Below are 27,010 nucleotides of genomic sequence, written 5' to 3'. Positions count from 1 at the left end.
AATCCACTAGGATTCGAGGATGAATTAAAAAAAACCTCATGTAAGTGCGGTATTGTTTGCTTCGAGGGAATTTCTTCAGATATGCTACCAATTTCCACATGGACTCAAGGATGACCTGTCTAAGGTTAAAGGTCAAGGACACTGTGACAGATAAATGAGGCATTCAACCATGAAACAGTAATTCTAGTTACTGATTAGCAGGGACACATTCATGTGGAGAACACACACAAGCTCATGGAGGAAACTGCTGGGTCTGCGCTATGCTTGTTCAGTCATTTCTCGCTATGAAAGACCTTATGCTGGAACCGTTCACGTTTCACCCGCGCTCGCCACCGATGAATGTCATTTTCATCGTTTTGTTGATTTTGATGATGCATGGACTAGGACTGCGCGGCGTACATTTTAGAAATGATATAAATTTGGCCTGCAGTAGAGATTCGCGCTCTACCGTCGATGACGTCATAGCACCTGCCTCAAAATGGCTGCAAGCACAGAGACAGCGGAGCAGGAGGAGCTTAAAATCAGTGCTAAGTCCGTGATTTGGACTTAGTTCAGTTTTAAAAGATCTGATGTTGAACAGAAAACAATACTTTGCAAGATGTGACAGCAAACAGAGGTAATACGAGCAATTTATTTTACCATCTGTTTTGCAATGTAGAAAACATTCTTTGTACTTCTGTTATGTTATTTTACACCATAAAGTGCTGGGTTTTAATTTTGAGTTCTGCTTTCTGCGAGACAAATGCACTAAAAATGACATTATTTCTTTGCTTTTTGTCATAATTTCTACGCTTAAATTTATACCACGATAAATACTGCTACAGTCAAGGGATTCGATTTGTACCCAGCCCTAGCATGGACATTACATTTCAGCTGATTATCTTGGTTGCTGATCACTTGCTGCACACCAAACTGATTTTAAATGCAGGTCTGTGTCCCTGCAACATCATAATAGACTGGCAAGTTGTTCATATCTCACCAAATAGTGGAATTGATTAAGATGGCACTGTTGTTGGCATGTCTCCTGTCAACAAGACCAACTAAACCTGTGATGAAGTTGCTTCATTGAATATGGCCGGCTGCAACCTTTACTCAGGACTTATTCAGCATGGCAGCTAATTAGAGTTTATTGATGGGAGGCTTTTAGTTGTTGGTTAAGCTGGTAGGAAGAAAAGGCCAGTGATTGTTGCAAAGTGACAGGCGCATCATAATAACTGCCTCCTGAGGTATTATTCTCCAGCCCCACTCCAAGCTCCTCAGACAGAACTGACTAATGGATTTAACTCTGAAATAATTGACAACTGACTGTAAACAGCTTTTGTTGACCTTCAATGTGAAACTGTTGTGATGAGAGTGGCATTGCAGTTCCACGTGCTGTCATTGTTATGGATTAGTTTCACCTTCATGAGTAGGTTTGGAGACTTTATCCGTTCTCACTGTAAAAGACCTTGCTGAGTATCTTCTACAATAGTGGGGCATAACATATATGTTCGAAGGGTGGGTGGAGTGGAGTGGAGTGGAGGGGAGGGGCCACACAGCTTGAGCCCGGCTCACCTTTAGTGACCGGTGTAATGAGATTACCTGCTTTACACGTCATGACCAGAGAGAGAGAGAGACAGAGAGAGATTTGAACAGGGCTGCTTCATGCATTCTGCTCCTCGTAGTAGAGCCAGCGAGGATATACAGCGAAGCCCTCCGGTGAGTGAGGCTCTGTGGCGGGTTGAGTACGTAAGGGCAGCCCGAGTGCTGATGCGCCTGTGCGGGGAAGCAGCAGCTGCCCCGCCGCCCTGTAACTGTGGTTGCTGGAACGGGATATTTCCACGGTACAACCTGAGCCAAAACATGGTAAGACGTTTTCTTTTCGCGTTTGATTGAATATGGTGACGTGTTAGTCGCGTTATTTGGCACGTGGGCGTTGAGGCAGGTGCGTAACGGTGGTGGTTCGTGGACGCTGATCAAAACTCCTCGCCTGCGAACGTTCCTCTCACTTCAGCCTCATGACGGCGAACTTTCAACTGACCGAAAGCATCAGCATCCACTTTAGTTGATCTCCGTAACATATCTCTGACGGACCGCCCCAAGGCGAACGTTGATGGATGTGTGGAGAGGTTTTCCCTTTTATTTTCAGCCTGATTATCCACATCATCTCTTATGAAGTGAGGGAAAAACCGCAATAAGTGTCTTTTTTTCCAGGTCAATTCACCACCAGACAGCTGCGTGTCTTATTAGTTGACTTTTGTATCTTGGTTCATCTACATATCAATAAAGTGCAATTTAGAGGACAAGATTACGCTGCAGGAGGTCGGCTGATGCATCCAAACTCCTTCAACTCAGGCTCGCATTCAAAGTGATGTTAAAAGTGGGTCTGATCCTGAAGCGAACCCGTTTTAGGTCTGGGAACCCATTTTAAAAGCCCTATCGATGGCAAAGTCAATACACTTTTTAAAGTAAAATATGGAATCTCTTGAACAATCGGCTATGTACCAACAAGTTGAGTTGTTTGAACCCCAAAGATGTGTGACTGCAATTTTAAGGCATGTTTTACAGAATCAAATTTATCAAGATTTCACCCTCCCAATTTCATGTCAACTCACCACATAAAAATACTAAAGCATGTTGCTCAAACATTTTACAAGCTCCTTTATGGACAGAAAAATATAACACCTATTTTACCTCCCCCTCCTGTGTAAATCTCGTCAAGACAGAATGAGTGCATTTTTTTCATCCATTAAAGCTACAATTTGTAGATTTTGTAAGAAGTTTTATTTCTTGTTTTTTGCTGTTGTGAAAAGTGAGGATGCAGGATTTGGTCATTATTGCCAATATCTCACAATTGATTTGGCTGATAGCGGATATTTTCCGATGCCTGTATCATCTGACATTAAAATTTTTGTTCGTACTGAAAAACACATGACAATGTTGAATTTTGAGAGCTACTTTTTTTTTTTATTTATTTCACAAACATCTGGAAAAGCCCATTGACCCTTGCCTCCTCGTGAATTGCGCGTCATCAACAACGGTTCGATAAGCGTTGGAATCAATTGGAGCAGCCACGTTGATTATGGTCATTGTGCAAGACACAAACGTCACAGCAGGACGCATCTTTGTTTTTTTTGTCACAACCGGTCATTTCGTCTTTCCTCATCATGTGATGAAATGGTGCTTATAGCATTTAAAATGAAACTTTTGAAAGAAATGGTTGTATTTGTGCTACTGTCTTGCCAGGTCATACAGAGTCAGTGTGTCAGGTTAAAAATCTGACTTTCGGCTGCTGATGGACCATGTCACATACACCCATCCGTATCACTGTGGTGAATCGTTTGACCAGTGATGCAACGGAATGGATTGCAAAACCCAAATATTAATTGTGATCCGCCATCTTTGGTCCACCTTTATAAATTTCCACGGCATGTCCTTTTTTACCTTTTCTGTCATTCCACTGTTATTTTATTCCTTATAAAACAAATACCGTTTCATTTTTATTCATGATTTTGTGATTGAATTAAAAAAATTATTGTTTTTTTTTTTTTTTGAGTTGTTGATGTATCTAATTGATTGTGTTAAGGGGCATCGTAGGTCCCGGAACCCAGTCAAATTGCAGTCGTATTGTGGCGGACTTACTGTAAGAAGAATCAGTACGATGTTGACTTGTAGTGCAACTTGGCGATTTACTTTGCGACCGCAGATGTTCTGATTTTATGGTTTGATCTGCAGGTGGTTTAAATGCTTCAGATGCTAATTAACAATGCAGCTTTGACGGTGCGTTATTAGACATCTGCCCCTGCATGTTAGGCAATTGACTTCGAATGGCCTCTCTACCATATGTTCTCAGTTTGAGTGTGTATGTGTGTGGGCATCTGTGCTAGTGCTTTTGTGCACATCTTGGCATTTACAGGGTGTGTGTGTGTATATATATATATATATATATATATATTTTTTTTTAATTTATTTATTTTTTTTACAATGACATGAGTTAATTCTAAATCACAACATTTTAGGGGACTCCAGTCTACATTTTCTGTCCGTGAGTAGGCTTGTCATGTGGCATGTGTCTGGTTTGTGACTTTATACACATGTGACAAGATATATTCAAATTTGGAGGATGTTTGTGTATGAAGGTGACTTCGTAATTAATTTGTAGCCACTAATTTTCATCTCATATTTTATGCATAAACACAATATTGGATTCTTTTGCCCATATGTTTACAACTGGTTTTGTTGACGGCTTACACTTACCGATCTGGATGTTATTTATACAAAATACAAGTTTATATGATATTTAACTTTTGTGGCATATGTAAAAATATGCAAGTAATGTGCTTCTGGTATTTCCGACACATCTGGTAGAGCCAATAAATTATACTTTATCACAGTGTTTCCTCATCATAATCCATATGTAAGCAGAGAAGAACAGATATCTTTAAATCTGGGTGAATATAAATATCAGCCATCAGACCCATGCTGATATATTTTTTAAAAAAAAAGACTAATTCTAAATAGAGATGTATAAAAGCTGCTATTTCACTACCCCTCAATCAGATAAACTTGGAATGGACCCTGCAACAATATGGCTTCAATATCTGTGACATCTAAATCTTTGCGAGAAAAGGGTTTGAAGTTTTTTTTGTTGTTGTTTTTTTAAAAGGTGTCACTTGTCCATTTCAAAAAGGCAACAAAGACATGGAAGGGAGGTACGAAACGAGCAGTAACATTCAACCTCGTGGGATTTCTTGGAGGGTTTCTCAAAGCCTGTCGTAAGTGGCCATTAGATGAACTGCATATTAAAGCACTTGGGCAGTGCAGCTTTGGTAGTTTCCACATGATTGATAGGAGGGTCTTTACTTCGGGTATGAGCTTGAGGACTGGTAAAGGGTATATACCATTTTTATCGTCATGATGGAAGACAGGAAGCTCAAGGCGCCTTCTCTTTAAGTATTAATAAGGTGAACTAAAGAGGTACTTTGGTAACTGAAGTGAACCAGGGGGATAAATAAGGCAGTGCTGAATAATCCTCAGATGTAATGGAGTGTCTTGTTTGCGCTAAAGGATGGAGTGAGGAGCCTGCAGGGTGGGGTGCATACAGGTGGAAGTCTAAATGAGACTAATCATTACACTGGCTGCTCATCCTCAATTGGATGTATGGGGTTATCTTTGTCAGAGCTGCTTGTTAGACGACTCGATGGGTTTGCATGATATTTCATTAAATTCCAATATTGGAACACAAGGTCTCAACAGCTTACTGTTACATAGCTCAAGGCGCCTCACGCTTGGATCGCTTTGGGGGAGCAGTTTGCATTCATTTAGACTCCACCTCGACATGAGCCAGGCTTTGTGTGTGTGTGTGTGTGTGTGTGAGAGAGTGATGAAACTATAATTAACAAGGCCCGCAGTACCCGAGACTGACTAATGATCTAATCTTCTCTGTTGCATCAGCATTTAACACAAAATGCATTTTGGTGTTGTGACAAATAAGACTGCACTAATTTGGTAGGCCCTCAGCAATGAAAGTGGAGAATAATCTCAGGAGTTGAAAAAAAAATGGTTCAATTTTAGGATCGTGTGAAAATCTGTGACATAATCAACTGTTAGTAAAAGGATGCTGGTGTTATTTGACATTTTGGTCGAGATCAAGTCAATAAATCCTATAGAAAAGACCTAAACTAATGACGTGTTCGTTAGTTTCCTACCCTTTCTCTGACGAGCCCTGAGTCATTTGTTCCTACCGAAGGCATAAATCTTCAGAAACAGGTCAAGGCTTTGTACCCAAATGTCTAATTTGTGTGAACTTTCATGGTACATTGTAACAATACAGTTTTGAGAAAACTTGGCTCAAAAGTAGGGGAGTCACATTTCGACCGGTATTACGAGGCTCTCCACAATGCACGTAACGTGAGAACAACTTCAGATTTAGCCGCTCACCGGGAGCAAAGGGATGGAGATCGCAGAACAGTTCAGTTCTACTGTGAGGATCAACAAATCCTTTTCATAGTCAAAAAATCCTGGAGAAATGTTCGTCCATTTGCCTTTTTTCAGATTTGTCGATTAACAGAGACTTAAACTAACGTCACACAACTTCACTAGGACGAGACTTAAAATAACAATTAACAAAGTGACTGAAACCAGACTTAAACTAAAAATAAACAAACTGAAACTAGAGGAAAACTAACAATGAACAAATTCACTAAGATCTGACTAAAATGTCCCACCTTGAAAGCCACTTTCAACATCACATCATCGCTCTAGAAACTATTCTGTTGGGGGGGGTTTAGGGTTAGGTGATTCTAACTGGTTCGGATCAATCGGCATCCTTTTCATAGAAGCTGATGGTGATTTAGGTTTAACGCCAGCAACAAGAAAGCCTCCTCTAGAGGTTAGCATGGATGCTGCTTAGCATCAGTTATACCAGAACTGGAGAGTATTTCCTATTCCAAATATAAATTAAAACCGCCTCAGATTTTTCTCCATCGTAAAGACATTTTCACTCTTCGACCCACTGGCTTCAGCTTTTAAGTCAGTTCATTGATCAGAGAGATGGTTCATCCATCAAGTATTTTCGGAAAGTTTCTGCCCTGTACTTTGGGTTTTATGGGCCACTTCTGTTATGGAAATGCACCATCTGATCTGCCAGGTTTCTAGAGATTCGTTGACTAAAATTTACAAAAATGATTCAAATGTTAGTGTCGTTGAGCAGACTTGTCCTCAGAGTTTCAGAAGGCAGCATGTGATTTCATCAAGGGATCAAGACTATTTTCCCCACTGTGCACTGCTATCATACATACTTATTTATTCATATGCACAATGGACACCTCAGGGTAGCCATTTCAATATTGTACGAAAAAGAGACTTGTGGGTAGCGATGCTTGAAATGATTTGGGCCCAAGTTACATAGTGAGAGGAAACAAGGGGCAATTGTTGGGTACTTTTTATTACTTTTGTACCTTCTTCCTGGTGTTTCACCTCAGATATCTGGTGCAGTCAGTGGAGATGCTGTCAGTTGATAATACACCATTCTCTGCCTCTTTGTTTTCATGTGGAGAAAGGCAGGTACTGCACAGCGAGGGCAGATATCAGATATAGTGAGTCTCTGACACCTAATATGTATTAAATGTGCAAGCGGGAACCATTAGTTGTAAACGGGCAACACTGGAGCGGGAGATTGGCGTATGGACTCGTCACCGTGCCAGGTCTATTTAGTTTGATGATGTCTTTAAATATAATTGAGCATCTTTTCTTCACACCTGTTAGCCCTCTTATCACTCAACCCACTAGCACCAGCATTGTTGTGCTGGATATAAACATGGGTATAAAAAAAAAAAACAACAAAAAAACCTCAACAACTAATCAGCATAATGTGTCTCAAATAAATCACAATTAATACGCTTACAGGAGATAGAGGTATTAGCGGAGCTGCAAAGCCAGTGAAGCGTGGGATTTCATGCTTTTCGTTAATTAACTGTAGATCACATGTCACATATTGCAACTAGCTAGTAAACATCTGTTTTTAGATTTGTTGCCTCCGTTGAAGGGCATTTAGTGAAAATGCCAATGAGATCCTATGAGCCAAGTCTCGTATGGATCTGGCTGAAGAAGGGATAGATCCGTCCAATTAGTCTCAGCAGTTAAGTGTATTGAAAAGTTTAAAAAAGAAATAGACAGAAAGAAATAGAATAATTGATTTGTATCCCCCCCACTGCTGAGTTGAAGTAATGAAAAACCCTATTCGAATGTGGAATTTTGACCATTTGCATTATTTATTTGTTTGTTCCACTCGTGGAGGGCTGGCATGACATCTGTGGTGCCTGTCACCGTTGCAGAAAGTCACATGAGAAATGCTTGAAACTCCAATGAGAGTGGGCAACCACAAGTATTTACAAAACTCTCTGAAAGTTTCACTCAACTGTGTTTTAGAGCATTTTTGTAGCATTTTTTTTTCTTCATTAGTGTTATAAAATTAAACCTTTTTCCTGAAACCCACTGGGTCCATCCTTGGCTGTTGCTGCACATCGAGGGAACTAAATTTATTGATCTTTACCTAGAAAATAAGTCCCTGCTCTGGGGCATAGCACCAGCCAAAGGATCAATTATTTCGGGGGCGGGGCCTGCAGTGCGGAACGTTTCTAATTGGTCGAGTACACACAACATTTTATTTTGCTCAGTTCTGTTTTTTCACTGCAGCTCTACTTTTCTATCCTCGTTGCCATATTTCAGGCAATTAAAACCACAGAACTCAACAGAGCCTATTAAACTCGTGCGGCTGCTTCCAAACCACGCTATGTTCCAGTAAGGTAATACGTGGCGCAGGTCCAGCGCGTTTCAGATGTCCAAAACATAACATTCTTAACCAAAACCGGCAGTGTTCAGATGGCGTAGCTTGTGCGTAATAACACGTTGTAACTAATAACTGAATAATTTTCACGATGATGTAACTTAAAGAGCTGTGTTAGTTCATAACAGACCAAATAAAAATATGTTTCTTCTATCCTTTAGACCATTAATCAGCCAAAAGTAGGGCTTTTTAAACTGTGTTTTTGAACATTTTTCTTTGACTTTCCTGATGGAGCCCATGCAAAACTACTGAGCAACATCAAGAATAACTGAGATAATGAGAGATTTATGAAAACTGAGACATTTGAATCAGTTTATTGAGGTCTGCTGGAGTCACGTGGTTGATAGCAATTCCTTCGATCGCTGTTGTTCAAAGTCCTCATGTGACCTCTTTCCGTGTCATTTCATGCCTGACCCAGGTTTGTGCAAATCTCATATGCATCCAAAGAATTCATCGGAACAAAGCAGGGAGCAGTATTGGCTAACAGGTTGTGGCTAAGAATCCTAAAAAAGACCACATGCCTCATAATTCTTGTCCTTTGGAATGTATGTTTCTGTGCATGGTTTAGTTTTTTTTCATTATATTTAAGACCAACCTTGTGACAAACACAGCCTCGTCTGCGATTAACGGGGATAAAATTCACCCCCTGAGGTGAAAGATTTTCTAAAAGTCAACGGTCTTTTGTTGGGTGTCAGCTGCATGTGTTTAAGACCGCGTGGCTGAGGGGTTGCTTTTGTGTGGCGCAGTGTGCCTTGTGACATGGATACTGCATTGTTGATGTTAAGCAGACAGCGCAGAGTGGTTGCGGCACCCGTATGGACCGAGCTTAGCGAGGTTTTAGAGATTTAGAATGTGGTCATGAGATGACTAAGGCTCAGGGATTAGAACCTCAGAGATCTGTGCCTCTCTAGCACTGAATTAGAGAAAATTAGAGGTTTAGTGGACCACTGGGTCCTGTTGACATTAGATGCAGCTCAATATATTATCTGCTTACTGCACTGTGGGCAGGTTTACTTTTCACTCTATTATGGCTTATGCAATTGTAAAAGTCAACAGAAGTCACACAGATACTGTAGAATGGAATTGGCCTTTTTACATTGCAATGATGAGTGCATCTTTTCACCAGATGACGTTTTCACCAGATGACGAGGAGCTTCACCAGGGGGATGTTGAGTGTTGGAGGATAATGTTAACCCCGTTCCTTTCTCATCTACATCTCTCAGGCTGAAGAGTTGAGCCCTGGAACCCTTCCTATATTGAGGCACTGTGAGATCTTAGAAAGTTATAAACCAACCAGGACCTTTCTTCTGCCCAACAGTAAACTAGCTCCTGTTTGGTCCTCATAGTTAATTACACTGCTGGACAAAGGGGCCAGTAGAAAAGGGCATTTGTCAAAGCGACAACAAGCAGTAGTGAGCAGTTACTGCAGAAATAGACTCAATAACAACAATTAAACAAGAACAGGAGGACGTATTGGTAGATTTTCTTTATGGGATGCTCATCGTCGCTATTCCATCCATCCATCCATTCATTTTCTTCTGCTTATCCTTTTACGGGTCGCGGGGGGTGGAGCCCATCCCAGCAGCTTTCGGGCGTGAGGCGGGGTTCACCCTGGACAGGTCACCAGTCCATCCCAGGGCCAACACATGGAGACAGACAACCATTCACACTCACAGCCACACCTACGGTCAATTTAGAGTATCAATCAGCCTCGTCCCCTCTTGATGTCTTTGGACTGTGGGAGGAAGCTGGAGTACCAGAGAGAACCCGCACAGGGAGAACATGCAGACTCCACATAACACAATCCCGTGCCTGAGCCGGGGTTTAAACCCAGAACCTTCTTGTTGTGAGGCGACAGTGCTGACCACTGCACCACAGTGCCGCCCTTTGTTAATCCTCTGGCTGGATATGGAATGAGATGGCATCAGAAGGTTGTTTTTTTTCCACTGAGGGAGCTTGTCTGTTAAGGCAACTACACCGTTCTCTTGCTGTGGTTTTAGATCTGAGGAGTTTCAGATTTAGTTGCAGCGTTGAACTCTGGAGGTGGTGAGATACAGATCTTCTCACCAGGTGATACCAGGTGCCCGACCAACCAGAGGAGGCGCAAGAGCAGCAACCAGGACACACATACTCATCTGACCTCCTATTTATTGTCTATCCAGACTCACAAATAAGCTGGGGGCATTACAGGGAACCGAAATAGCAGCTCATTTGATCATGTTTCATTTTTATTGAGGGTCTTATTATAATGTATTCAGCAATACAATAGAGCAATACTTGAAGAAGATGGTAGTACACCTCAGTGCTTTTCATCCTTATCACGCTGACATTTCATTCTTATCCCAGGCTGTTCCCCAGCTGCATCTACATGTCCTGAAGTCATCTTTTTCACCTGAGATAATACAGTGGCATAAAAGGCAACAGTCCATCACTGGGTTTCATATGTTATTCTGCTTTACTTTATATAACATGTAATATCCTGCATCTAAATGCACAGTGGTATATGACAGCAGTCTCTTTTTGGGATTGTAAGTTAACCTCACATCATTAAGTCGCCCTGCAGAACCGGCTGTCTTCCGTGATGACACCAGAACATTTCCCAGCTGCCTATCAGCTTGTTAGTTTGGCCGTGTTTCCACACAGCCCTGCTATTCCCTGCCTTAGTGGGTACTTGGAGCTGTGTTGCTGGTGAGATGATAAAATATGATCCAAGAAATCCATTTTGGGGTAGCAGGTTAATGCATTTAGATGCAGACGCCAAAACACTTCACAAAGTTTGAGGCAAATATATATTTATTTGTCCACAATGATCTGGCAGTGAACAGGAATATGCCAGGTATTTTGCCAAAGCAATTACCAGACATTTCCTTACTGTCTGCAAGTTCAGGCAGGTATCAACATACTGGTCTCGTTCAATTTAATGACATTGCTGCATTATTACCTTCGCCAAGGAGCTCATGTTGGCAGGATTACAGACATGCTGTGGGGTAGGTTTCACCAAACTTAGTGGAGGGTGTAGAATGGTACAAGGAAGACCACACTGATTAAATTTTGAGGCAGATTAGTCGTAGCAACACAGGTTGACAGCATGAAATGAAACCCGGTTTACTTCTCCCACTGGGTCGACCAGATCAGCCTCACATTTGGTCAGAAATTCTTTAAGAACTTAGTGATTGGTTACTGTGAAGACTGTGATTGTTTTGGTTTACGGTGCTACCGTCACGAGGTGGACATATTATCACTGGATTCCACATGGTGGTACTTTCACACAATTGATGAAAAGTCCCTGTGTGAAGCTAGGTTTAAGTCATGGCACCACCTGGTGGTTACATAAGTAAACCTGATCTGATAAACGTGATTTTACATCAAAATTATGCTGCATTGCAGTATTAGTCTGCTTCTTCGTTCAAAATCCAAACATTATCGGGTTTTACCTCCTCCTCGCTCCGTGGAACACTCCATCGCATGCAGGGGGTGCGAGAGTCGCAGAAATCGCTGCTTGCTGCTCGTATTGGGCTCCGACTTCGATGGTAAAGGCTAAAAATTTGTCCTAGCAGAAGAATGCTTTTCAGTTTATTCATGCACTGATATTTAAGGTTAGCTATACTTGAAGTGATGAAACATGTGACACACACAAACACACACACACACCAAGTCTGCACACAAACAGTTGGAGTGCCTCTATTGTGTGTCAGTCATAGGATGTACAGTACAATGTTTTCTTTGCTGTTATAAGAGGTTTTCTATTGTATACAGTGTATACTCTACATAATAAAAATGTACAACGATAAGTGGACATATACAATGCAATCTAGTTTGGTCATGTGTTTTGCTGAGAAGTATGAGTGCTGTCACCCATTTTACACAACCCTCTGATGCTATTTTGAATGTGCTCCTCACCTTTAAATCACACATATGTTATATAAGTCATCATTTTTATTTTTCAGGATGTTTCCTTTTCTTACCCGCAGCAGTGATTGCAAACATCGGAGCCCTCATTTCCGTTTACTGTAGTTATTCTTTTTAGAAGTATATTTTTGTCTGCATTTCTACAAGTACATTGCATAAACAGGTGCACAGGGTTTTATCATGTTCAAACCATCCCAGCCCATCACAATAATCATAAGAGCTCTTGAGGCCCACATTAAATCTTTCATTTGGTGCTTGCGGCTCTGAAAAAGCACATAATGGTGTTCGTACATTTTCCCATTAGTGTCAGTCATTTCTGCAAACAGGGAAAAAAAAAAGCTAAACGTTACTCACTCTGTGCTCAGGATCAGCGCCAGTCAACTCGTAACCATTCCTCAGAAGACATACGATATACATCTTGTATTTTAGCATAAAAAGTTATAAAATTAGGGAAATCAAATGACCATTAATGGCATAACAGCTTTTTATTTCTGTGTCAAGTAGATGTTGAGTTCACTGCTCGCACTGAGGACTACTCTCCTCCTGCCAAATGCATAAAATGAGCCTTCGCGTTGGACTTCACTCAGTCAGCGTGTTGTCCTCTGGGAACCATGGCCAGGAAAAATTGAAGGAAAATATTGGCTAAAATGTAAAATATCCCAATACAATGATATTCATCCTGGTTGACGTAATAAGATACGTAATTAAAAAAAAAATGTTTTGATAGTCTTCTAAAAGATAATAAAGCCTGTAAGAGCAAGATAAAAAGAAATAAGTGCATTTAAGGATATTACAGGGCTGCCTAGATAACAGGGGATCAAACGCAGTTGTGGCTTCAATGATTCATTAAGCTGGATTGGTTCTGATATTTACACTTTGCATTTCCGGCACTGATCTGGTGCTCTTGTTTTATAGGTCACCTGTCTGACCAATCACATCTCTTTGATTCGATCACAGGAGGATTAGATGCTTTCGAAACACGTTGCAGCTGCAAGCATGAGTGTTTCTGCATGGACTGAAAGAGAGAGTGTCTGTCAATAGCCACGTTGCAACGTATTTCATGAAACCATTTTTTTTTTTTTTTTTGGAGTGTGAGCTCATCATCACAGGTCATGAGCTGCATCATCCAGTAATGAGAACCTTAAGTTAAATGCTTTGTATTCCTTTTCGTCTTTGGTGAAAAAACATTTAAGATTGTTACAACGATGATGTGGTTAAGGTCTTGTCAGGTAGAAAATCCACCTGGTTATGAAGGATCAAGGTTTGGCGCGGTTATAAAAACACTAATAGGTGAATAAAAACGGCTGAATGTCTCCCGATGTCCTTTTTTTTTCTCTTCTGGAAACATGGCCACAAATATCCAAATATCTTGCTAAAATATACCCAGTTTTCTCATCAGAAAAATGGCAGACATCCTTGCCTCTGCCACTGCAACTCAAAGGAAATCACATGACTGCTGTTATGGGGGTCAGGATAAGGGTAAAACCCCCCCCCAACTTTATTTACACATTAGCGAAATACAAACTCTGTTCACATTGAAGACGAACTTCCGCCACGGCTGCTAATGTCCCAGTGCCTTCCTAAAACTCGCTTGTTTTACTCCCCAGAAATATGATGGAAAATGTCCTGTTGTCTGGCCCCTGGCTATCAATTATGTGGATTATTAAGATGTTGTATTGCATTACTTTGGATAGGTATAACTACGAAGAGTTAATGAGAACAGCCTGTTCGCTGACACCTCATCACGGAGGACATATTTTCACTTCAAGAGTTGTACAGTTTAATTCACTCTTTATTGCAACTCTCAGTTTTTAATGCACTGCCACTGTAGATGATTAAAACAACCTGGAAAAGAGGGAGAATTCTAAAAATGACTCACCTGAGCCCTAACTGTGTAACCCTTGATTACATTGTACATATTCCGTGATGATATATCACTTCGCTCTGGTGCTGCCTGCTTCTCGCTGTGCTCTAGTCTAGTAAACAGCATTTGTTTTTTTCAGATGAAAGATTAAGGTAGGCTATAACGCAGAGAGTGATCACTCTACAGTTTGAACTAATCTGATAATCTGTTAGGAAGACAGTTTAATGTGGTCAACAAAGTTCATTTTGATTCTTTCTTGAGGATGTGGCTCTAAAACAGCTGGTACAACTGAAGGTTATGTAGGAAAATGTATAAAATAACATATTTTTTTGGACATGTACTGTTTAGTAGGTTTGTATCATGCAACTAGATAAACTAATGAGGTGAGAAATTAAAAGGTAGCCAGTCTCTCAAACACACTGGGAGTTTCATTCAGGGGGAACAGGCTCTTTGCCAGTTGTCCTCAGTTATATCTGGTTTTCAATAATGGAGGTGAATGTGGCTCTGGATGTAGAATGGTTCATTTAAAGTTTCTTGGCTCTTCCAGAAGTCATGCTGTGAACCCTTGAATTCCCCATCACTGATTTAGTGTGTGTGTGTGTGTGTGTGTGTGTGTGTGGGGGGGGGGGTCGGTATGGTGAAGAGCTGTAGAGTGGTCCATTGACAGTTTGACCAGCTGGACTGCTACACGTAAGCATGGTGTGTGCACTCTACTGATTTCAAATCCAGTTTAAACAATTAATTCCCAGTACAAACATAGAAGGCTGATGCTGCTGAAATAACGGGGGAGTGTAGTAGGGGTTTGTCAGGCTCGGCAGAACACATCAGTATCCAAGTTTTTACCTTATAAGCTAATCTGTTTATGAATTGTCACATTATCGCTAAACTTTGCAGGTGGGTAGTTAAACACAGAGTTGGGTAGAGATAAGACTTTAGTACCAGCTGCCTGCCTGGATGTGCAGCCTGATCTCTTTCTGTTTGGTATTTGAAGGCTATCTCTAGCAGGGTGTGAGCCATATGCAGGCCAGTCTGTTAGCCGCTGCTAATCACTCCAGTCATTAGAGCTCTGGAGCTCCCTTGCTACTGCTGATTATATCGCACAGTAGGTAATGAATATCTCTGAACTGGTCTGGAACCCGAACATGTGGCTTCATGCAATTTTTTTTTTTTGCTGTTTTGTACGAAGCAGTAAGAAGAAAATCGTACTTTGGATTCATGAAAGGTTCACTGACAGCCGAATCTATTCTTACCCACCTGAGTGTGTTGATGCTCTCCAATTGAGAGCGTGCGTGTGTGCCAGACGTGCAATTAGCATAAGGAATAATAAAACTGTGCAAAGGCAGCGGACTTAAGTGCCATGTGTGTAGACCAAAGTCACAGCAATCTGACATGTAAGGTCGAAGAAAAGACCGTGACAGTGGCGGGGGTGTGGGGGAAAAAGGTCTATTTCACGGTGTAACAAAAGTGATTCTCCTGCATGTAAAAAGGGTGAAATAAGTTGCTCTCTGTTCTCAATGCCACATCTGTGGTCAAGTTGCCTTGATATATTTTGCAAAACACAGCAGGTCATGTATAACTTTTTCAGATGTGTATTAAAACCAGTCACCTGCTGTGTCTCGAATACATAGCCACCAGCCTCTCAGTGTACCGCCAGTGTGTTTCTGGTTCTAAGCCACCCCCTGCTAGGTCTGTTGACATAAGCCGCAGTAGTAGCAGAATATCACCCATCACCTAATTAAAAGTTAAAATGCATAGCATTAATTACTTAAATAAAGAAAAACCGTGATTCTCCAGCAGTACTTTAACCAAGCTGCCAACTGTTATGCAGCACCAGAGAGGTTTTCTCTACATGCGCGGAGCTGTGATGTTTTAAGTATAAACATTAAAAAAGAATAAAAACTTGACAATTGATTAATTTATTTCTATACCTTCACTAAAGAGGTGGATTTGATTTGGATGACATGTTGAAGGATGATGAAACTCAGAAAGCACTAATATCGCACTTTTATTGCAGGGAGTCTGTGACAATACCAGGGGAAGGAAGCGGCACAGAAGCGGGGAACCAAGTCAGCCCGCATATGGGCGTTGTTAATTAAATCCAGAATATGAAGTGCGTCTCAATCTAAATGTATGGTGTAGGAATACGTGAGATAATTATGTGAAGATCAGCCAGCGGGGTGTTGAGAGCGTGTATGAGAAGTGCAAGAGTCCATGGGAGGGGGAGGGGCTGAGAGTTCATGGAGCAGAAGAGGGGAAATCTGAGAGGCTGGGGAGAGCACAAGTCACCTGACTCGAGAGACCAGGTCCAAGGAGAGCACTGGAGGGTTTTCTGGGGAGCAGGGAAAAAGGCACGGATGACTACAGATGTCAAAAAAAAAGCGCACAGCAAAGGCATGTATCCAGAAGTATATCTCACGAGAGCTAGAGACGTTACTGTACTGCACAGATGACTATGTGCGGGGACTGGAACGTGGGGCACTGGCTCTTATAGAGTGTGGCGTCCTCATCAGCAGCAGGTGGGTTGATTGCCGATTGCGTGCAGCTGGGGCGCGACCGTGGCTGAAGGGGGACACGCTCTCCTGGAGAGCGTGCACGAACCGGAGCCATAACAGTGTTAGGGTCAAAGCTCTTGAGGTTACATTTCTTCTGACCCACACGCCAAAAATCAACACCTCATACAAGAAACAAATTAAAGAATATTTTAAGTACGTATAATTTTGAGGAACGTTGTAGGATGTCTGAAAGTTTTTTTGGTCTGCGGGCTTGGTCAGGTCAGGGTCAGGTCAGAGTCTAATCAGTGCAGAAATATGAATACATAACCTGCAGCTCAGCTATTAAAATGCTTTGAAATGCATGAAATTCTCTGCAAAAGGCTTCAGATCTCACCCTAATTCTTCTATTCACTGTTTATTCTTTCACTTTGTTCAAAGGTGTGTTTCCAGTGTTTTCTGGTTTGCTTATCTCCATCCATTAAAGCAATTTTAATTAATCTGCTACACACCGCTCAAGTCACTTCTGATCAGTTGTTATTGTACCTTATTGTGTGCATGTGAAAGAACAAGGCATGTAGCCTTCGAGGGACATCCTGCTGCTATTATAATTCTAATTGAGATTTAACTACGTGGTAAACATGGTGATCAAACGCACACTCCTTGTTTTGTTGTCAGTTTTAATGCACTGATTTTATTATGTAAAGAAGTGATCACTTTCTCATTTATGAAACCTCACACTGCTCCTGTCTCTGATTTAATGACTATGATATTTGCAGACTTTATATTGCCCTGCTTTAAAAAAAAAAAAAAAAAAATTATTAGGTCACTCGATCAATTTCGTGACACAACACATTAAATGAGGATGGAGATGAGACTCTTGATGAAGCAGAAATGTTTAGGACCTGAGTTATTGGGAGGATGGTGGTATGAGACTGATGATGTCAAATTTCTTTTCTTTTTTTCTTAAAGCAAAAGAAAGAAATCAGTCGTGTGATTTTGCAACACTGTCATAATGTTTTTTTTATAGTTAAAATACATACACATTGATATGGTGTTTTAAGTCCAAAAGCCCAGATGTAATCATAGTACGGGCTGTAACGTGTTGTAGCAGTTATAGAGGAATAAAAAGATCTGTATACAGGAAGTGTAGCTATAGGACCCATTTGGAAAATCTGGAAGACTCAGTTAACGCAGTTAGTCCCCATTCAAGGCAAATAAGGATCTCTCTCTCTCTCTCTCTCTCTCTCTCTCTCTCTCCCCCCCCCCATGGTGGTTATACTGAAAACTGTTAATATCTTTTTCCCTCCCATTCGCATAACTTAAGGTACACAACTTTAGAAACTTCTCTCTCTCTACCACCCAGTGGAGTTTAACAGCCTCCAACATGTCCAACACAAACTGAACATGATAATGCACAAGAAGGCTGGATATATGTCGATGATGCTCCCCTTTGATAGCTGAACCACTCAAAAAATAAATAGATAAATAAATAAATAAAATCCTCGGCTGTCAGCTCTGAAAGGGAAGTATCATCTGCACTCCCACTCAACAGCTGAAAAACAACAGCGAGGCGTCATTACTTCACGGCTTGAGTGGCCGCCGTGACAGATCCCCACAGTCTGGCAATTTCAACTGCTGATGAACTGAATTGACACATTTTGACAAAAGACAGGAAAAAAGTATGAGCATTCTACACATTTCATGTGTATATGTGTTTGAAAGAGCCTTTTGCTGTTGATGAGGAGGATGTTTGTTTCCTTGGGTTCGTTGAAGATTTACTGCTTTAACTCAGAAAATACCTTTACGGTGCAATAATTGGTATAATATATGATGGTGATCGAATGGATTGAAAAGTTTGTACGAGTTAATCGCAAGAGAGATTTGATGTCAGGTGCAAATGTCAAGTTTGTGTGCTCTCTGAAAGGTAATTTGTGAGGTTGAGGTACTTTACTCCATTCTACTCGTTGCTTTGCAAGAGTGTTTGTCGTTTCATGAACTAAAACAGGTTGGGCATCTTCTCTTTTAGTGTTGCATCAATGTCAAGAGCAGCATTTTCCAGTTAAACTCCCAGTAATATCCATCCATCCATTGTCTTCCGCTTATCCTGTTAAGGGTCGCGGGGGGTGGAGCCTATCCCAGTAGCCTTCAGGCAAAAGGCGGGGTTCACCCTGGACAGGTCACCAGTCCATTGCAAGTCCAACACATAGAGACAGACAACCATTCACACTCACAGTCACACCTACGGTCAATTTAGAGTATCAATCAGCCTCGTCCCCTCTTGATGTCTTTGGACTGTGGGAGGAAGCTGGAGTACCAGAGAGAACCCAGCAGGAACAGGGAGAACATGGAGACTCCACACAGAAAGATCCCGTGCCCCCCACTAATATTGTACCAATAATTTAATTTTCCAAGCAATTAAATAGTTTCAAACTCCCACTTTGGTAGCTGGATTAAGCATCTCTTAAAAATGGGGACACTTTTCAGGACCAAGGCCAGACCAACTAGATCAGGACATCCTGAGTATAAACATCACCACATCTCACTTAGTCAAAGGCAGCCTTTTTACTCTAAAAACTAAAAGCATTGCTTTTAGCAGGCAAATGGGGATGAAACCCAACCAGTCCATTGCTCTGCTGTGTAGATGAGGCCTCCTCTGGTGCAGGGACACACACTTCAACAACTGAACTTTTCTATCGACAAGAAGTCTGAATTGGACCACTGGAATTCTTTTTCGTTTGGAGCCGTTACGTCCCGAAATATTTGAATAACCAAACAGTGTAGAGACTTCTAAAAATAGTATTTCAAAGTTGTTGTTTTTTTCATGAAGTACTAAATCATTTGTCTTAAATTCATGAAGATACTTATCCCCACTGAATAACTTTGTGAATCCAAAATCCAGAAAACACCAGTAACATAGGTACACGACAGGAAATGAGACAGCAAAACTATACAAAACATCTGTCATCCACAACAATCCAGGTCTTAATTATCCAGTGGTATGCTCAGTATTACTTTAATTTGCGCAAAAATAATAACTTAGACAGTTCTAGATTTTCACTCCGTTCGATGGTGTGTGACCAGCTCACATTTTCAGTTGAATTACCTCCTCCCAGTTAATAAATGTGCCAATGTAACGGGAGTCCAGGCCAATGAATGAACAGGCCTGTTTTACTTTTCAAAATCAAATCAACTTGGCAAAGAGGACATGGATTATACTGGATGATGCATTTCTAAATTTAAAATGGGCATTGTGTATAGTGGGCAGCACGGTGGTGCAGTGGTTAGCACTGTCGCCTCACGGCAAGAAGGTTCCAGGTTCGAGCCCCGGCTCGAGCAGGGGATCTGTCTGTGTGGTGTTTGCATGTTCTCCCTGTGCCGGCTCCAAAGACATGCAAGAGGGGACGAGGTTAATCAGATACTCTAAACTGTCTGTGAGTGTGAATGGTTGTCTGTCTATATGTTTTGGCCCTGCGATGGACTGGTGACCTGGGTGAACCCCGCCTTTCGCCTGAAGGCAGCTGGGAGAGGCTCCAGCTCCCCTGCGACCCTTAACAGGATAAGCAATAGAAAATGGATGGATTGTGTATAGTTTTGTTGTTGTTAAAACTTGCTCTCCATTAGCTTCCAGCAAATATCGCTTGATCTCTGGTGTCACCAAGAAATTACACAGGTAATAAGAACCCCCCACCACCACCACCACCAAAAAAACCAAGGTATTTAAAAGTGAGCGATTGATCAACAATTGATTCACTTTAATGTTTCAACTTTAAAACATCTTTTTCGAAAACTATTTCTCTCCTGGTTGATGCATTATTGTGACAATGAATTTTAAAGTTTAAAATGTGCCCATTTGTGTTTTCTTAGTTTGTTACAGTCAGCCACAAGCTATAAATGACTAATACAAATCATAAGCCGATATGCCTGACCAAAACCGCGCCTATTAATCAAACATGTAACTGCTTATCTTTCCTCACGTCCATCTTCTGGAGGCAATAGTTTACCACTAATAATATGATTCCCTCTGTGTGCAGCGCGCCCAGTCCCATAAAAAGCTGTAATTTCTGTTATCAAGACATTTCTGACAGTCTGTCAACACCAAAGAGGTGGAAAGAGAACTTGATGCTGGATGAGAAGCGATCGAAGCAACAGAGAGGTAGAGAGCCTGGAACATACGGATAAAGAAGTGCTTCTTCACACTGTGTAATCCATAATTGTGATTGCTTCATTCACCTCTTCCCCTACACCGCTTTAAACACTGGGTACTATTTATAGTTTTGTCATCCTAAATAAATAGGATATCATGCTAGAAATTCAGTAAAAACAAAGGCGAGAAAGTCCTTTTTTAGTGTTGTTTTTGGTTTTTTTTTGTTTTTTTTGCACCTAAGCCAATGAAGTCAGAGCGGAGCTGTAGTTGTACAATGATAATACAGAGTGGAATTGAACCGTCGCCTCCTGAGTTTGATCAAAGCATTGCGTTGTTACTGGGAAAAAAAAAAAAGGAAATAAAAAAAAAATCTGATGTGTTCAGGATGTGACTCGTGGTACGACCACGACAGGACAGCTTTAGAGACGAGATTATCGGAGACTGTCTTTTTCTCTCGGCACACGGTCAGCAATCTCCCCAGTTTCCCCTGTTCATTAAGTTTGAAGGAACATCGTTGTTAGCCTATGTAAATGAGATACAGCGTTCCCATGTCAACCAGGAGGAGATTTGGAAGAAGCTGTAGAGAGAAATGACTTCTCTTCAGGGTGGCTGGTTGTCTGCTGTTCAAACCTGCGAGTTTTCTCATGTGAAAGGGATCAAAGCAATCCTACTCAGCCCTCTTAAGAAAAATAGATGTACCAATGTGGGAAATAAAGTTTGCTTCAAAAGGCAACACCGCTGGGAACTGGAGAAATGAGAAGGTAGCGAGAGAACAGGAAAACCTATGTGAAATCACTCTTGTTGTTGCACTGTATGAGAGAAGAGAACACAGACATCTCCGTAAAGAGTTCATGCGAGATGTCTGTCGGGGGGGGGGTCGGATGGTGCTGGGTTAACTGTTGCTAGGGTTATTTGTTTGAGGGTCTGTGTGGATACTAATGGAAGAAAAAAAATTGCATGTGTGAAATAGAGTACAGGGGAATCACCCTCGCAAAAAAACAAACAAACCCCCCCCCCAAAAAAAGTGATAATGGAATGAGACGGTTCGATTGTGGCAAGAATGCTTTGATATGATAGTGCTGATGTCGCGAGTCGCCTCCCGTCCCCCTAGCATATGTTATGAAAGCTGATTTCACAGCTTATCGCCTGTTCGGAGAATCAGGCTTGTGAGGAAGGTGTGACATCAAACAGCAGAGACAGATAAAAGCTGAAGGAGCTCCGCTGGTCTTCATACTGTCACATTTGCCTTCCTCCGGAGTGGATGTGCTCTATAGATTTGTGAGTGCAATGAATGGCAAGTCATATCTGTACATTTGTTGCTTTTCTTTGTAATTTTCCTAAGCCCCCCTGAATAGGTGCTCACAGTAGATCTGTCTGTCGGTGTGTTTCCCATTAATATATATAGAGATGATACAATGTTGTGCTGCAGTTTCTTTGTCCGTTCCACACTTCTGCACAGACAGCTTGTCATTTCAGTGATGTCTGTTTTACATTTTCACCGCTGTTTGATTCTTCTCCGGATTAGGCAACAGCTACCAAGCTGATTTTCTCAAACCTTGGTACAGCCGTCTAGCACGGGTCAAAGAAGAACCCCATTACAGGTATTGGGGTGGATTCGGATCATGTATTAAGATATTGTAAGGCTTGTAACTACGTGATTCTCCGACATACGCACACACTCACACACACACACACACACACACACACACACACAAAATGGAGTGTTTAAGACAAGAACAGTTCTCTAACTACAGGTACACCTTTGAAGAATCAAGTTCAAGATTTTTTCAGCAACAAAGTTCTCTCGAAGGTACATTTAATGGAGTTTTTTTGAGTTATAAGCCGGAGTTCAAGGTTGCTTTTACCAGCTGATTCGGTGCAAACTCAGCCAGCAGCAAGCTAACCTGTAACTGAAGCCTCCCGTTTCTTTAGATCAGCTGATTTTGCCCCCCCACCTTTTTTTTTTTAACTTTTGTGGTGTTGCTCAAAGACTTGAGTGATATTTCCATGAATCTAACTATCTGTGTTGTCGTCGTCGTCGTGTATGATAGTCCTGCCTCAGATGTTCATCTCAAACCAGTCTATTCCATATATGAATTCACATTTTAAACTTGATATATTTACAGATTTGATCCAAACAGTTGGGTCGTGACAGATGTTACCTTTAGTATAAATATTCAGCTTTGTCCTCTGGATGTTTTCATAAATTTCTCAGGAAATATGCATTTAATTGGAGGAGGTTTTTCTACTTGATATTACACCATTAAATTCCACCTAAAGGCTCTCTGCTCGTGCATAGAAAGTATCCACTGGATGGGCTCTTTATATTTAGCTTGTAGTGTGTTTTTAACTTAGAATGAAGGTCAAAAGGAGTTCCACTCGCCATAAGTAGTCAAGTCGGGTAAAAGTATCATGCCTCTCATCTAAAAAAAATCACTTATTTTATCCATTATTACCTTCGCTAAGGAGGGTATGTTTCCAGTCTTTATATGCAGTGGCTGATTGTCACGAAACCTGGGGTGGAGATGTAACCCATTAAAACTTAGGAGTACTTTACACAGGAGGATACACACAGCAGGTACAAAAACTGTTTTTCTCCTTTGATGACATTGGGATCTTTCGAGGGAATGTTCTGACGCTAGAGAGGGTGTGGAGGTCTGAGTTCTCCTCTAATTGTATTCAGTAAAAAGCAGGTGTAGGAGTAGTTTGAGTACGTTTTTTTAGAATATCTTAACCTTCACCTTGCGCTCGAGTCAAAATCAGAAGTTGTTTGGGGTTTTTTTTTCTTTAAAAATGAGGAACAGTTTAATGTCAATGAAGTCCTTTTGTCCCTCAGTCCCCCCCCAAAAAATAATATGTAGCTTGTGGTAATGATTTGGAAAGACATTCACTAAAAGAGTGTAACACCAAATATTTTGTGGTAATACATATTTAATGCCTTAAACAATTCAACCATGCAGATGAGGTCATTGGCTTTGAAATGAGGGAAGTGGTAGCTCAACAATGCCAACTTACTGTACAATGCTAAATTATTAACGCGAGCTTTTAAATCCAGTCTGTTGGGCCTCATCTCTTTAGAAGAAAGAAAACTGTCCAAAATTGAAAACTGCAGGTCAAAAAAAAAGAAAGAAAGAAAAGAAGAGTCAGAAATAAATAGGTTTTATTGACCTTCAGTCATCCAGGTAACTGTCCGCTCATATTTTCATGTACCGGATGAATATTAAATCACAAATTCACAATATAAAAGGGTTGGTGCAATGAAAACTTGATCGTCCCAAGAATTCTCAGATTTTCGTTCTTTTTTAAAAATAAAATTAAGATTCATACCAGGCTCTTGTCCCGGTGCACCACGGTTAAGTTCGGCAGCAGATGCACGCGTCGGTTGATTTATCTGCATGCCTGCTATCTTGATTCCCAACTTGAAACCATGCCGTGTGGATGCATGTCTGTTGTGGGTAATAAGGCAGATTGATTGGAGAAGTGGTGCTCAATGTTCACCTGAGTGCAACACTTAATTTTAATCATGCTCTCGTTCATGGCACAACCAATCATGCGTTGTCAGTTAGGGGAAGGGGAAAAGGAGCTGCACTTACTGCAAACCCTCATATGAGCAGTTGGGGGAAAGTTTCAGCCCAAAATCAAGGGATTTTCATATTTGTATGGTAAATCAAAGTACCACTGCATTTGAGAGTACTCTATGGATGTTGTAGTTGTGGTAGGTCGATGTGCGTGCGTGCGTGTGTGTGTGTGTGTGTTATTTTTTCTCTTTTGCAAACATCCCGTGTGAGTGTGTTGGACACAGCTGTGCATCGGTGAGGGCCAGAGGGCTAGCCGATACATGAATGAAAAATCCTCTCTCCTCTCTTTTTGTCCAGGTGGGCAGGCAATAAGGCTTGACAGAAGATGCGACGGGGGTGGTGGCTCATCAGATGGCTGGGGACAGGAATGGCAATCCTCTCTTTGTTAACATTCAGCTGGGGCCAGGACACAGAAGGTATGAGCAGCCAGCATTGAGGTGATAACCCTCAGGCCTCCCCTTCCTCCTTTAACTGTTGTTGCACTGCCAAGAGAAATGTCCAGACCTTGTGCTGCGAATGCCGTCTGCAGTGAAAATAGGATTTACTGTCTGTTTACTCCTACCAGTCTTAGCTGTAGCAATCTGTTTTGAGAAAAGGTTTGCTCTTATGCCTCTGTGTTGGCGACAGCCGTGGGCCCGAGGAGTTGTTTTCCTGTTCTCTCCTCGTCCCTCTCTCCCATTATAATTAAGTAGATATCTCAGATACGCCCTGGGGGGATTTCCTCAAATTTGCCACAAACACCTACTTGACCTCCGGGATTTTGTTTGTTTAAGATAAAGGTCACTGTGACGGCACAAAAACACATTCCTGTACAAAGGTCTAGAGTCCACACACTAATAATTATGACAAAATTTCAAATCGTCTAATAACATGAAACAAAAATGTGATGACATTTTATACTGAGAAGGTCAACTTCGCTGCGTTATGTGTCATCTCAATTTTGTCCTGATTTATTTTTTCTTGTTTTTAGAATTACCCTAACGTCCACAGAGTTTGGAGAAACATGAGTTTTACCTGTAACTGGACTGGTGAGCAGAGGCATTGGTGATTCTAGTTATGGCGAGGCAGTGATATGATTTGTTATTTATCAAGAAAACACTGAGTATCGAGTCCGATACTGTGTGTAGTACACACTTTCACTCTTGAAAAGTTAGGGCAACAGAAATTAAGCTGCAGGGGAGGTGCGGTGTCTGCAGTTAGGAGTTTTTTTGTTTGTTTTTTCTCAGAAAGATGAAGATGAAAAGTAAAGCCTGTTTGCAAACTATGAGCTTCTAAGTTGTCAGGAGGAGGGGAGGAAATTAGCTTGTTGCTACAAGCGATTTGAGAAAACATCTGACAGACCTACACAACACTGAGGTCAAGGACTTTGCAGATGCTTACGTTTGTGGCAGGAGACGGCAACAGAGCAGAGACAACCTGCGGGTGGCAAAAAAGAACAGAGGCGATTGATGACCAGCCGCCGTCATTCGCCTGTGGGCGGCATGGCTCAGGGGTAGGGTGGCCATCTAGCAACCAAAGGGTCGCTGGTTCGATCCGGTGACCATGTCGAAGTGTCCTTGAGCAAGATACTGAACCCATAATTGCTCCTGATGAGTTGGTTGGCGCCTTGCATGGTAGCCTCCACCATCAGTGTGTGAGTGTGTGTGTGAATGGGTGAATGAGACGACACTGTAAAGCACTTTGAGTGCCGCTAAGGTAGAAAAGCGCGATATAAAATTGAGTCCATGAGTCCATTTGTTGACGCGGCTCGATTTTACATATCGAGCATATTTTACATATTTTTATATATAGATATATTTATGTATATATGTACAGTATATAAATGTATATACGTATATATTTATGTGTGTGTACCTATAGTATATAGAGAAAGCTATAGATGTATATGTACATATTTACAGTCAAATAAATCTAACCTTACATGTCCAAAAATATGTGTTACAAAAAAATGAAATGACACAGGGGAAAGGTGTCTTGGCTCTCTGTGCCTTTTGGCACCTCCCTTTCTTCACATAATGATGACAATATCTTCTTCCTACACAATTCAGTGACTGCATCTTCTCTGCATATTCAAGTTTACACATTATGGAATGAATCTCATTATTTATAGTCCTAACTCTCTTGACTTTGTAGCAGATGCCAGTTAAAAGTGAATTTCAGCTGTATAAATTTGGCAGATTTTAAGAAGACGGCGCTGAGGAGAAGCTTCACACACACGGAGTTGCGTTTTAAATCCCTCCTGTATGGCAATGTTGATTCAGGTCGATTTGAAGATGCCATTTTTTTTTCTGAAATATATTCCCTTAATCCCTTCCCTCTTTCCTTCATTCTATTCATCTGTTTCCTGCGGCCCCTGCCCTCTTTAACAGGCCTGCAAATCTGCAGAAAAGAGCATATAACCTTTGCCTACTTTCGTTTGATTCTATTTTGCGAGGACTGCCTCATGGGTTGATGTCATTTTAGTCGAGACATTACGATGTTGTAAAGAGCCTTTTTGAAGATGAACAAGTGTCTTGTGGTTTTCTTTTTTTGGATGACGTGTCACTCCAAAGCTCTGGCTGCATTAATATATAATAGTGTGAGAGGAAACCACTGACCAGAAATATAACAGCTGTTGAGCCCAGATTGGCCTCATAGATGATGTGTTTGCGGCCAATTTATGGTCCAACTTCTGTCGATGCACTGAAGCTCTCCGAC

The 27,010-nt window shown here is 41.3% G+C and overlaps 1 protein-coding gene across 5 annotated transcripts in view; it reads left to right on the top strand.

The window, feature by feature from the left end:
• The window catches only part of LOC147247430 (protocadherin-15-like), a 212,033-nt gene that overhangs the window by 43,881 nt on the left and 141,142 nt on the right, over positions 1–27,010 (top strand). For 3 of the 5 annotated variants that reach the window (XM_086181509.1, XM_086181507.1, XM_086181508.1), the window contains exon 3: positions 24,611–24,729. In XM_086181509.1, the coding sequence (XP_086037635.1) occupies positions 24,639–24,729 (91 nt within the window). In that variant the 5' untranslated portion in view covers positions 24,611–24,638. Of the gene's footprint in view, positions 1–1,598; positions 1,846–24,610; positions 24,730–27,010 lie in introns of those variants that run through there. The other 2 variants (XM_086181511.1, XM_086181510.1) reach the window with 1 other exon arrangement.

Source organism: Aulostomus chinensis, chromosome 16 (genome assembly GCF_037954235.1).
Source record: "Aulostomus chinensis isolate RoL2024-O1b breed Wild chromosome 16, RoL_Achi_v1.0, whole genome shotgun sequence".
In the NCBI taxonomy this organism is placed as follows: Eukaryota; Metazoa; Chordata; class Actinopteri; order Syngnathiformes; family Aulostomidae; genus Aulostomus; species Aulostomus chinensis.
This window is presented reverse-complemented; position numbering and strand designations above follow the sequence as displayed.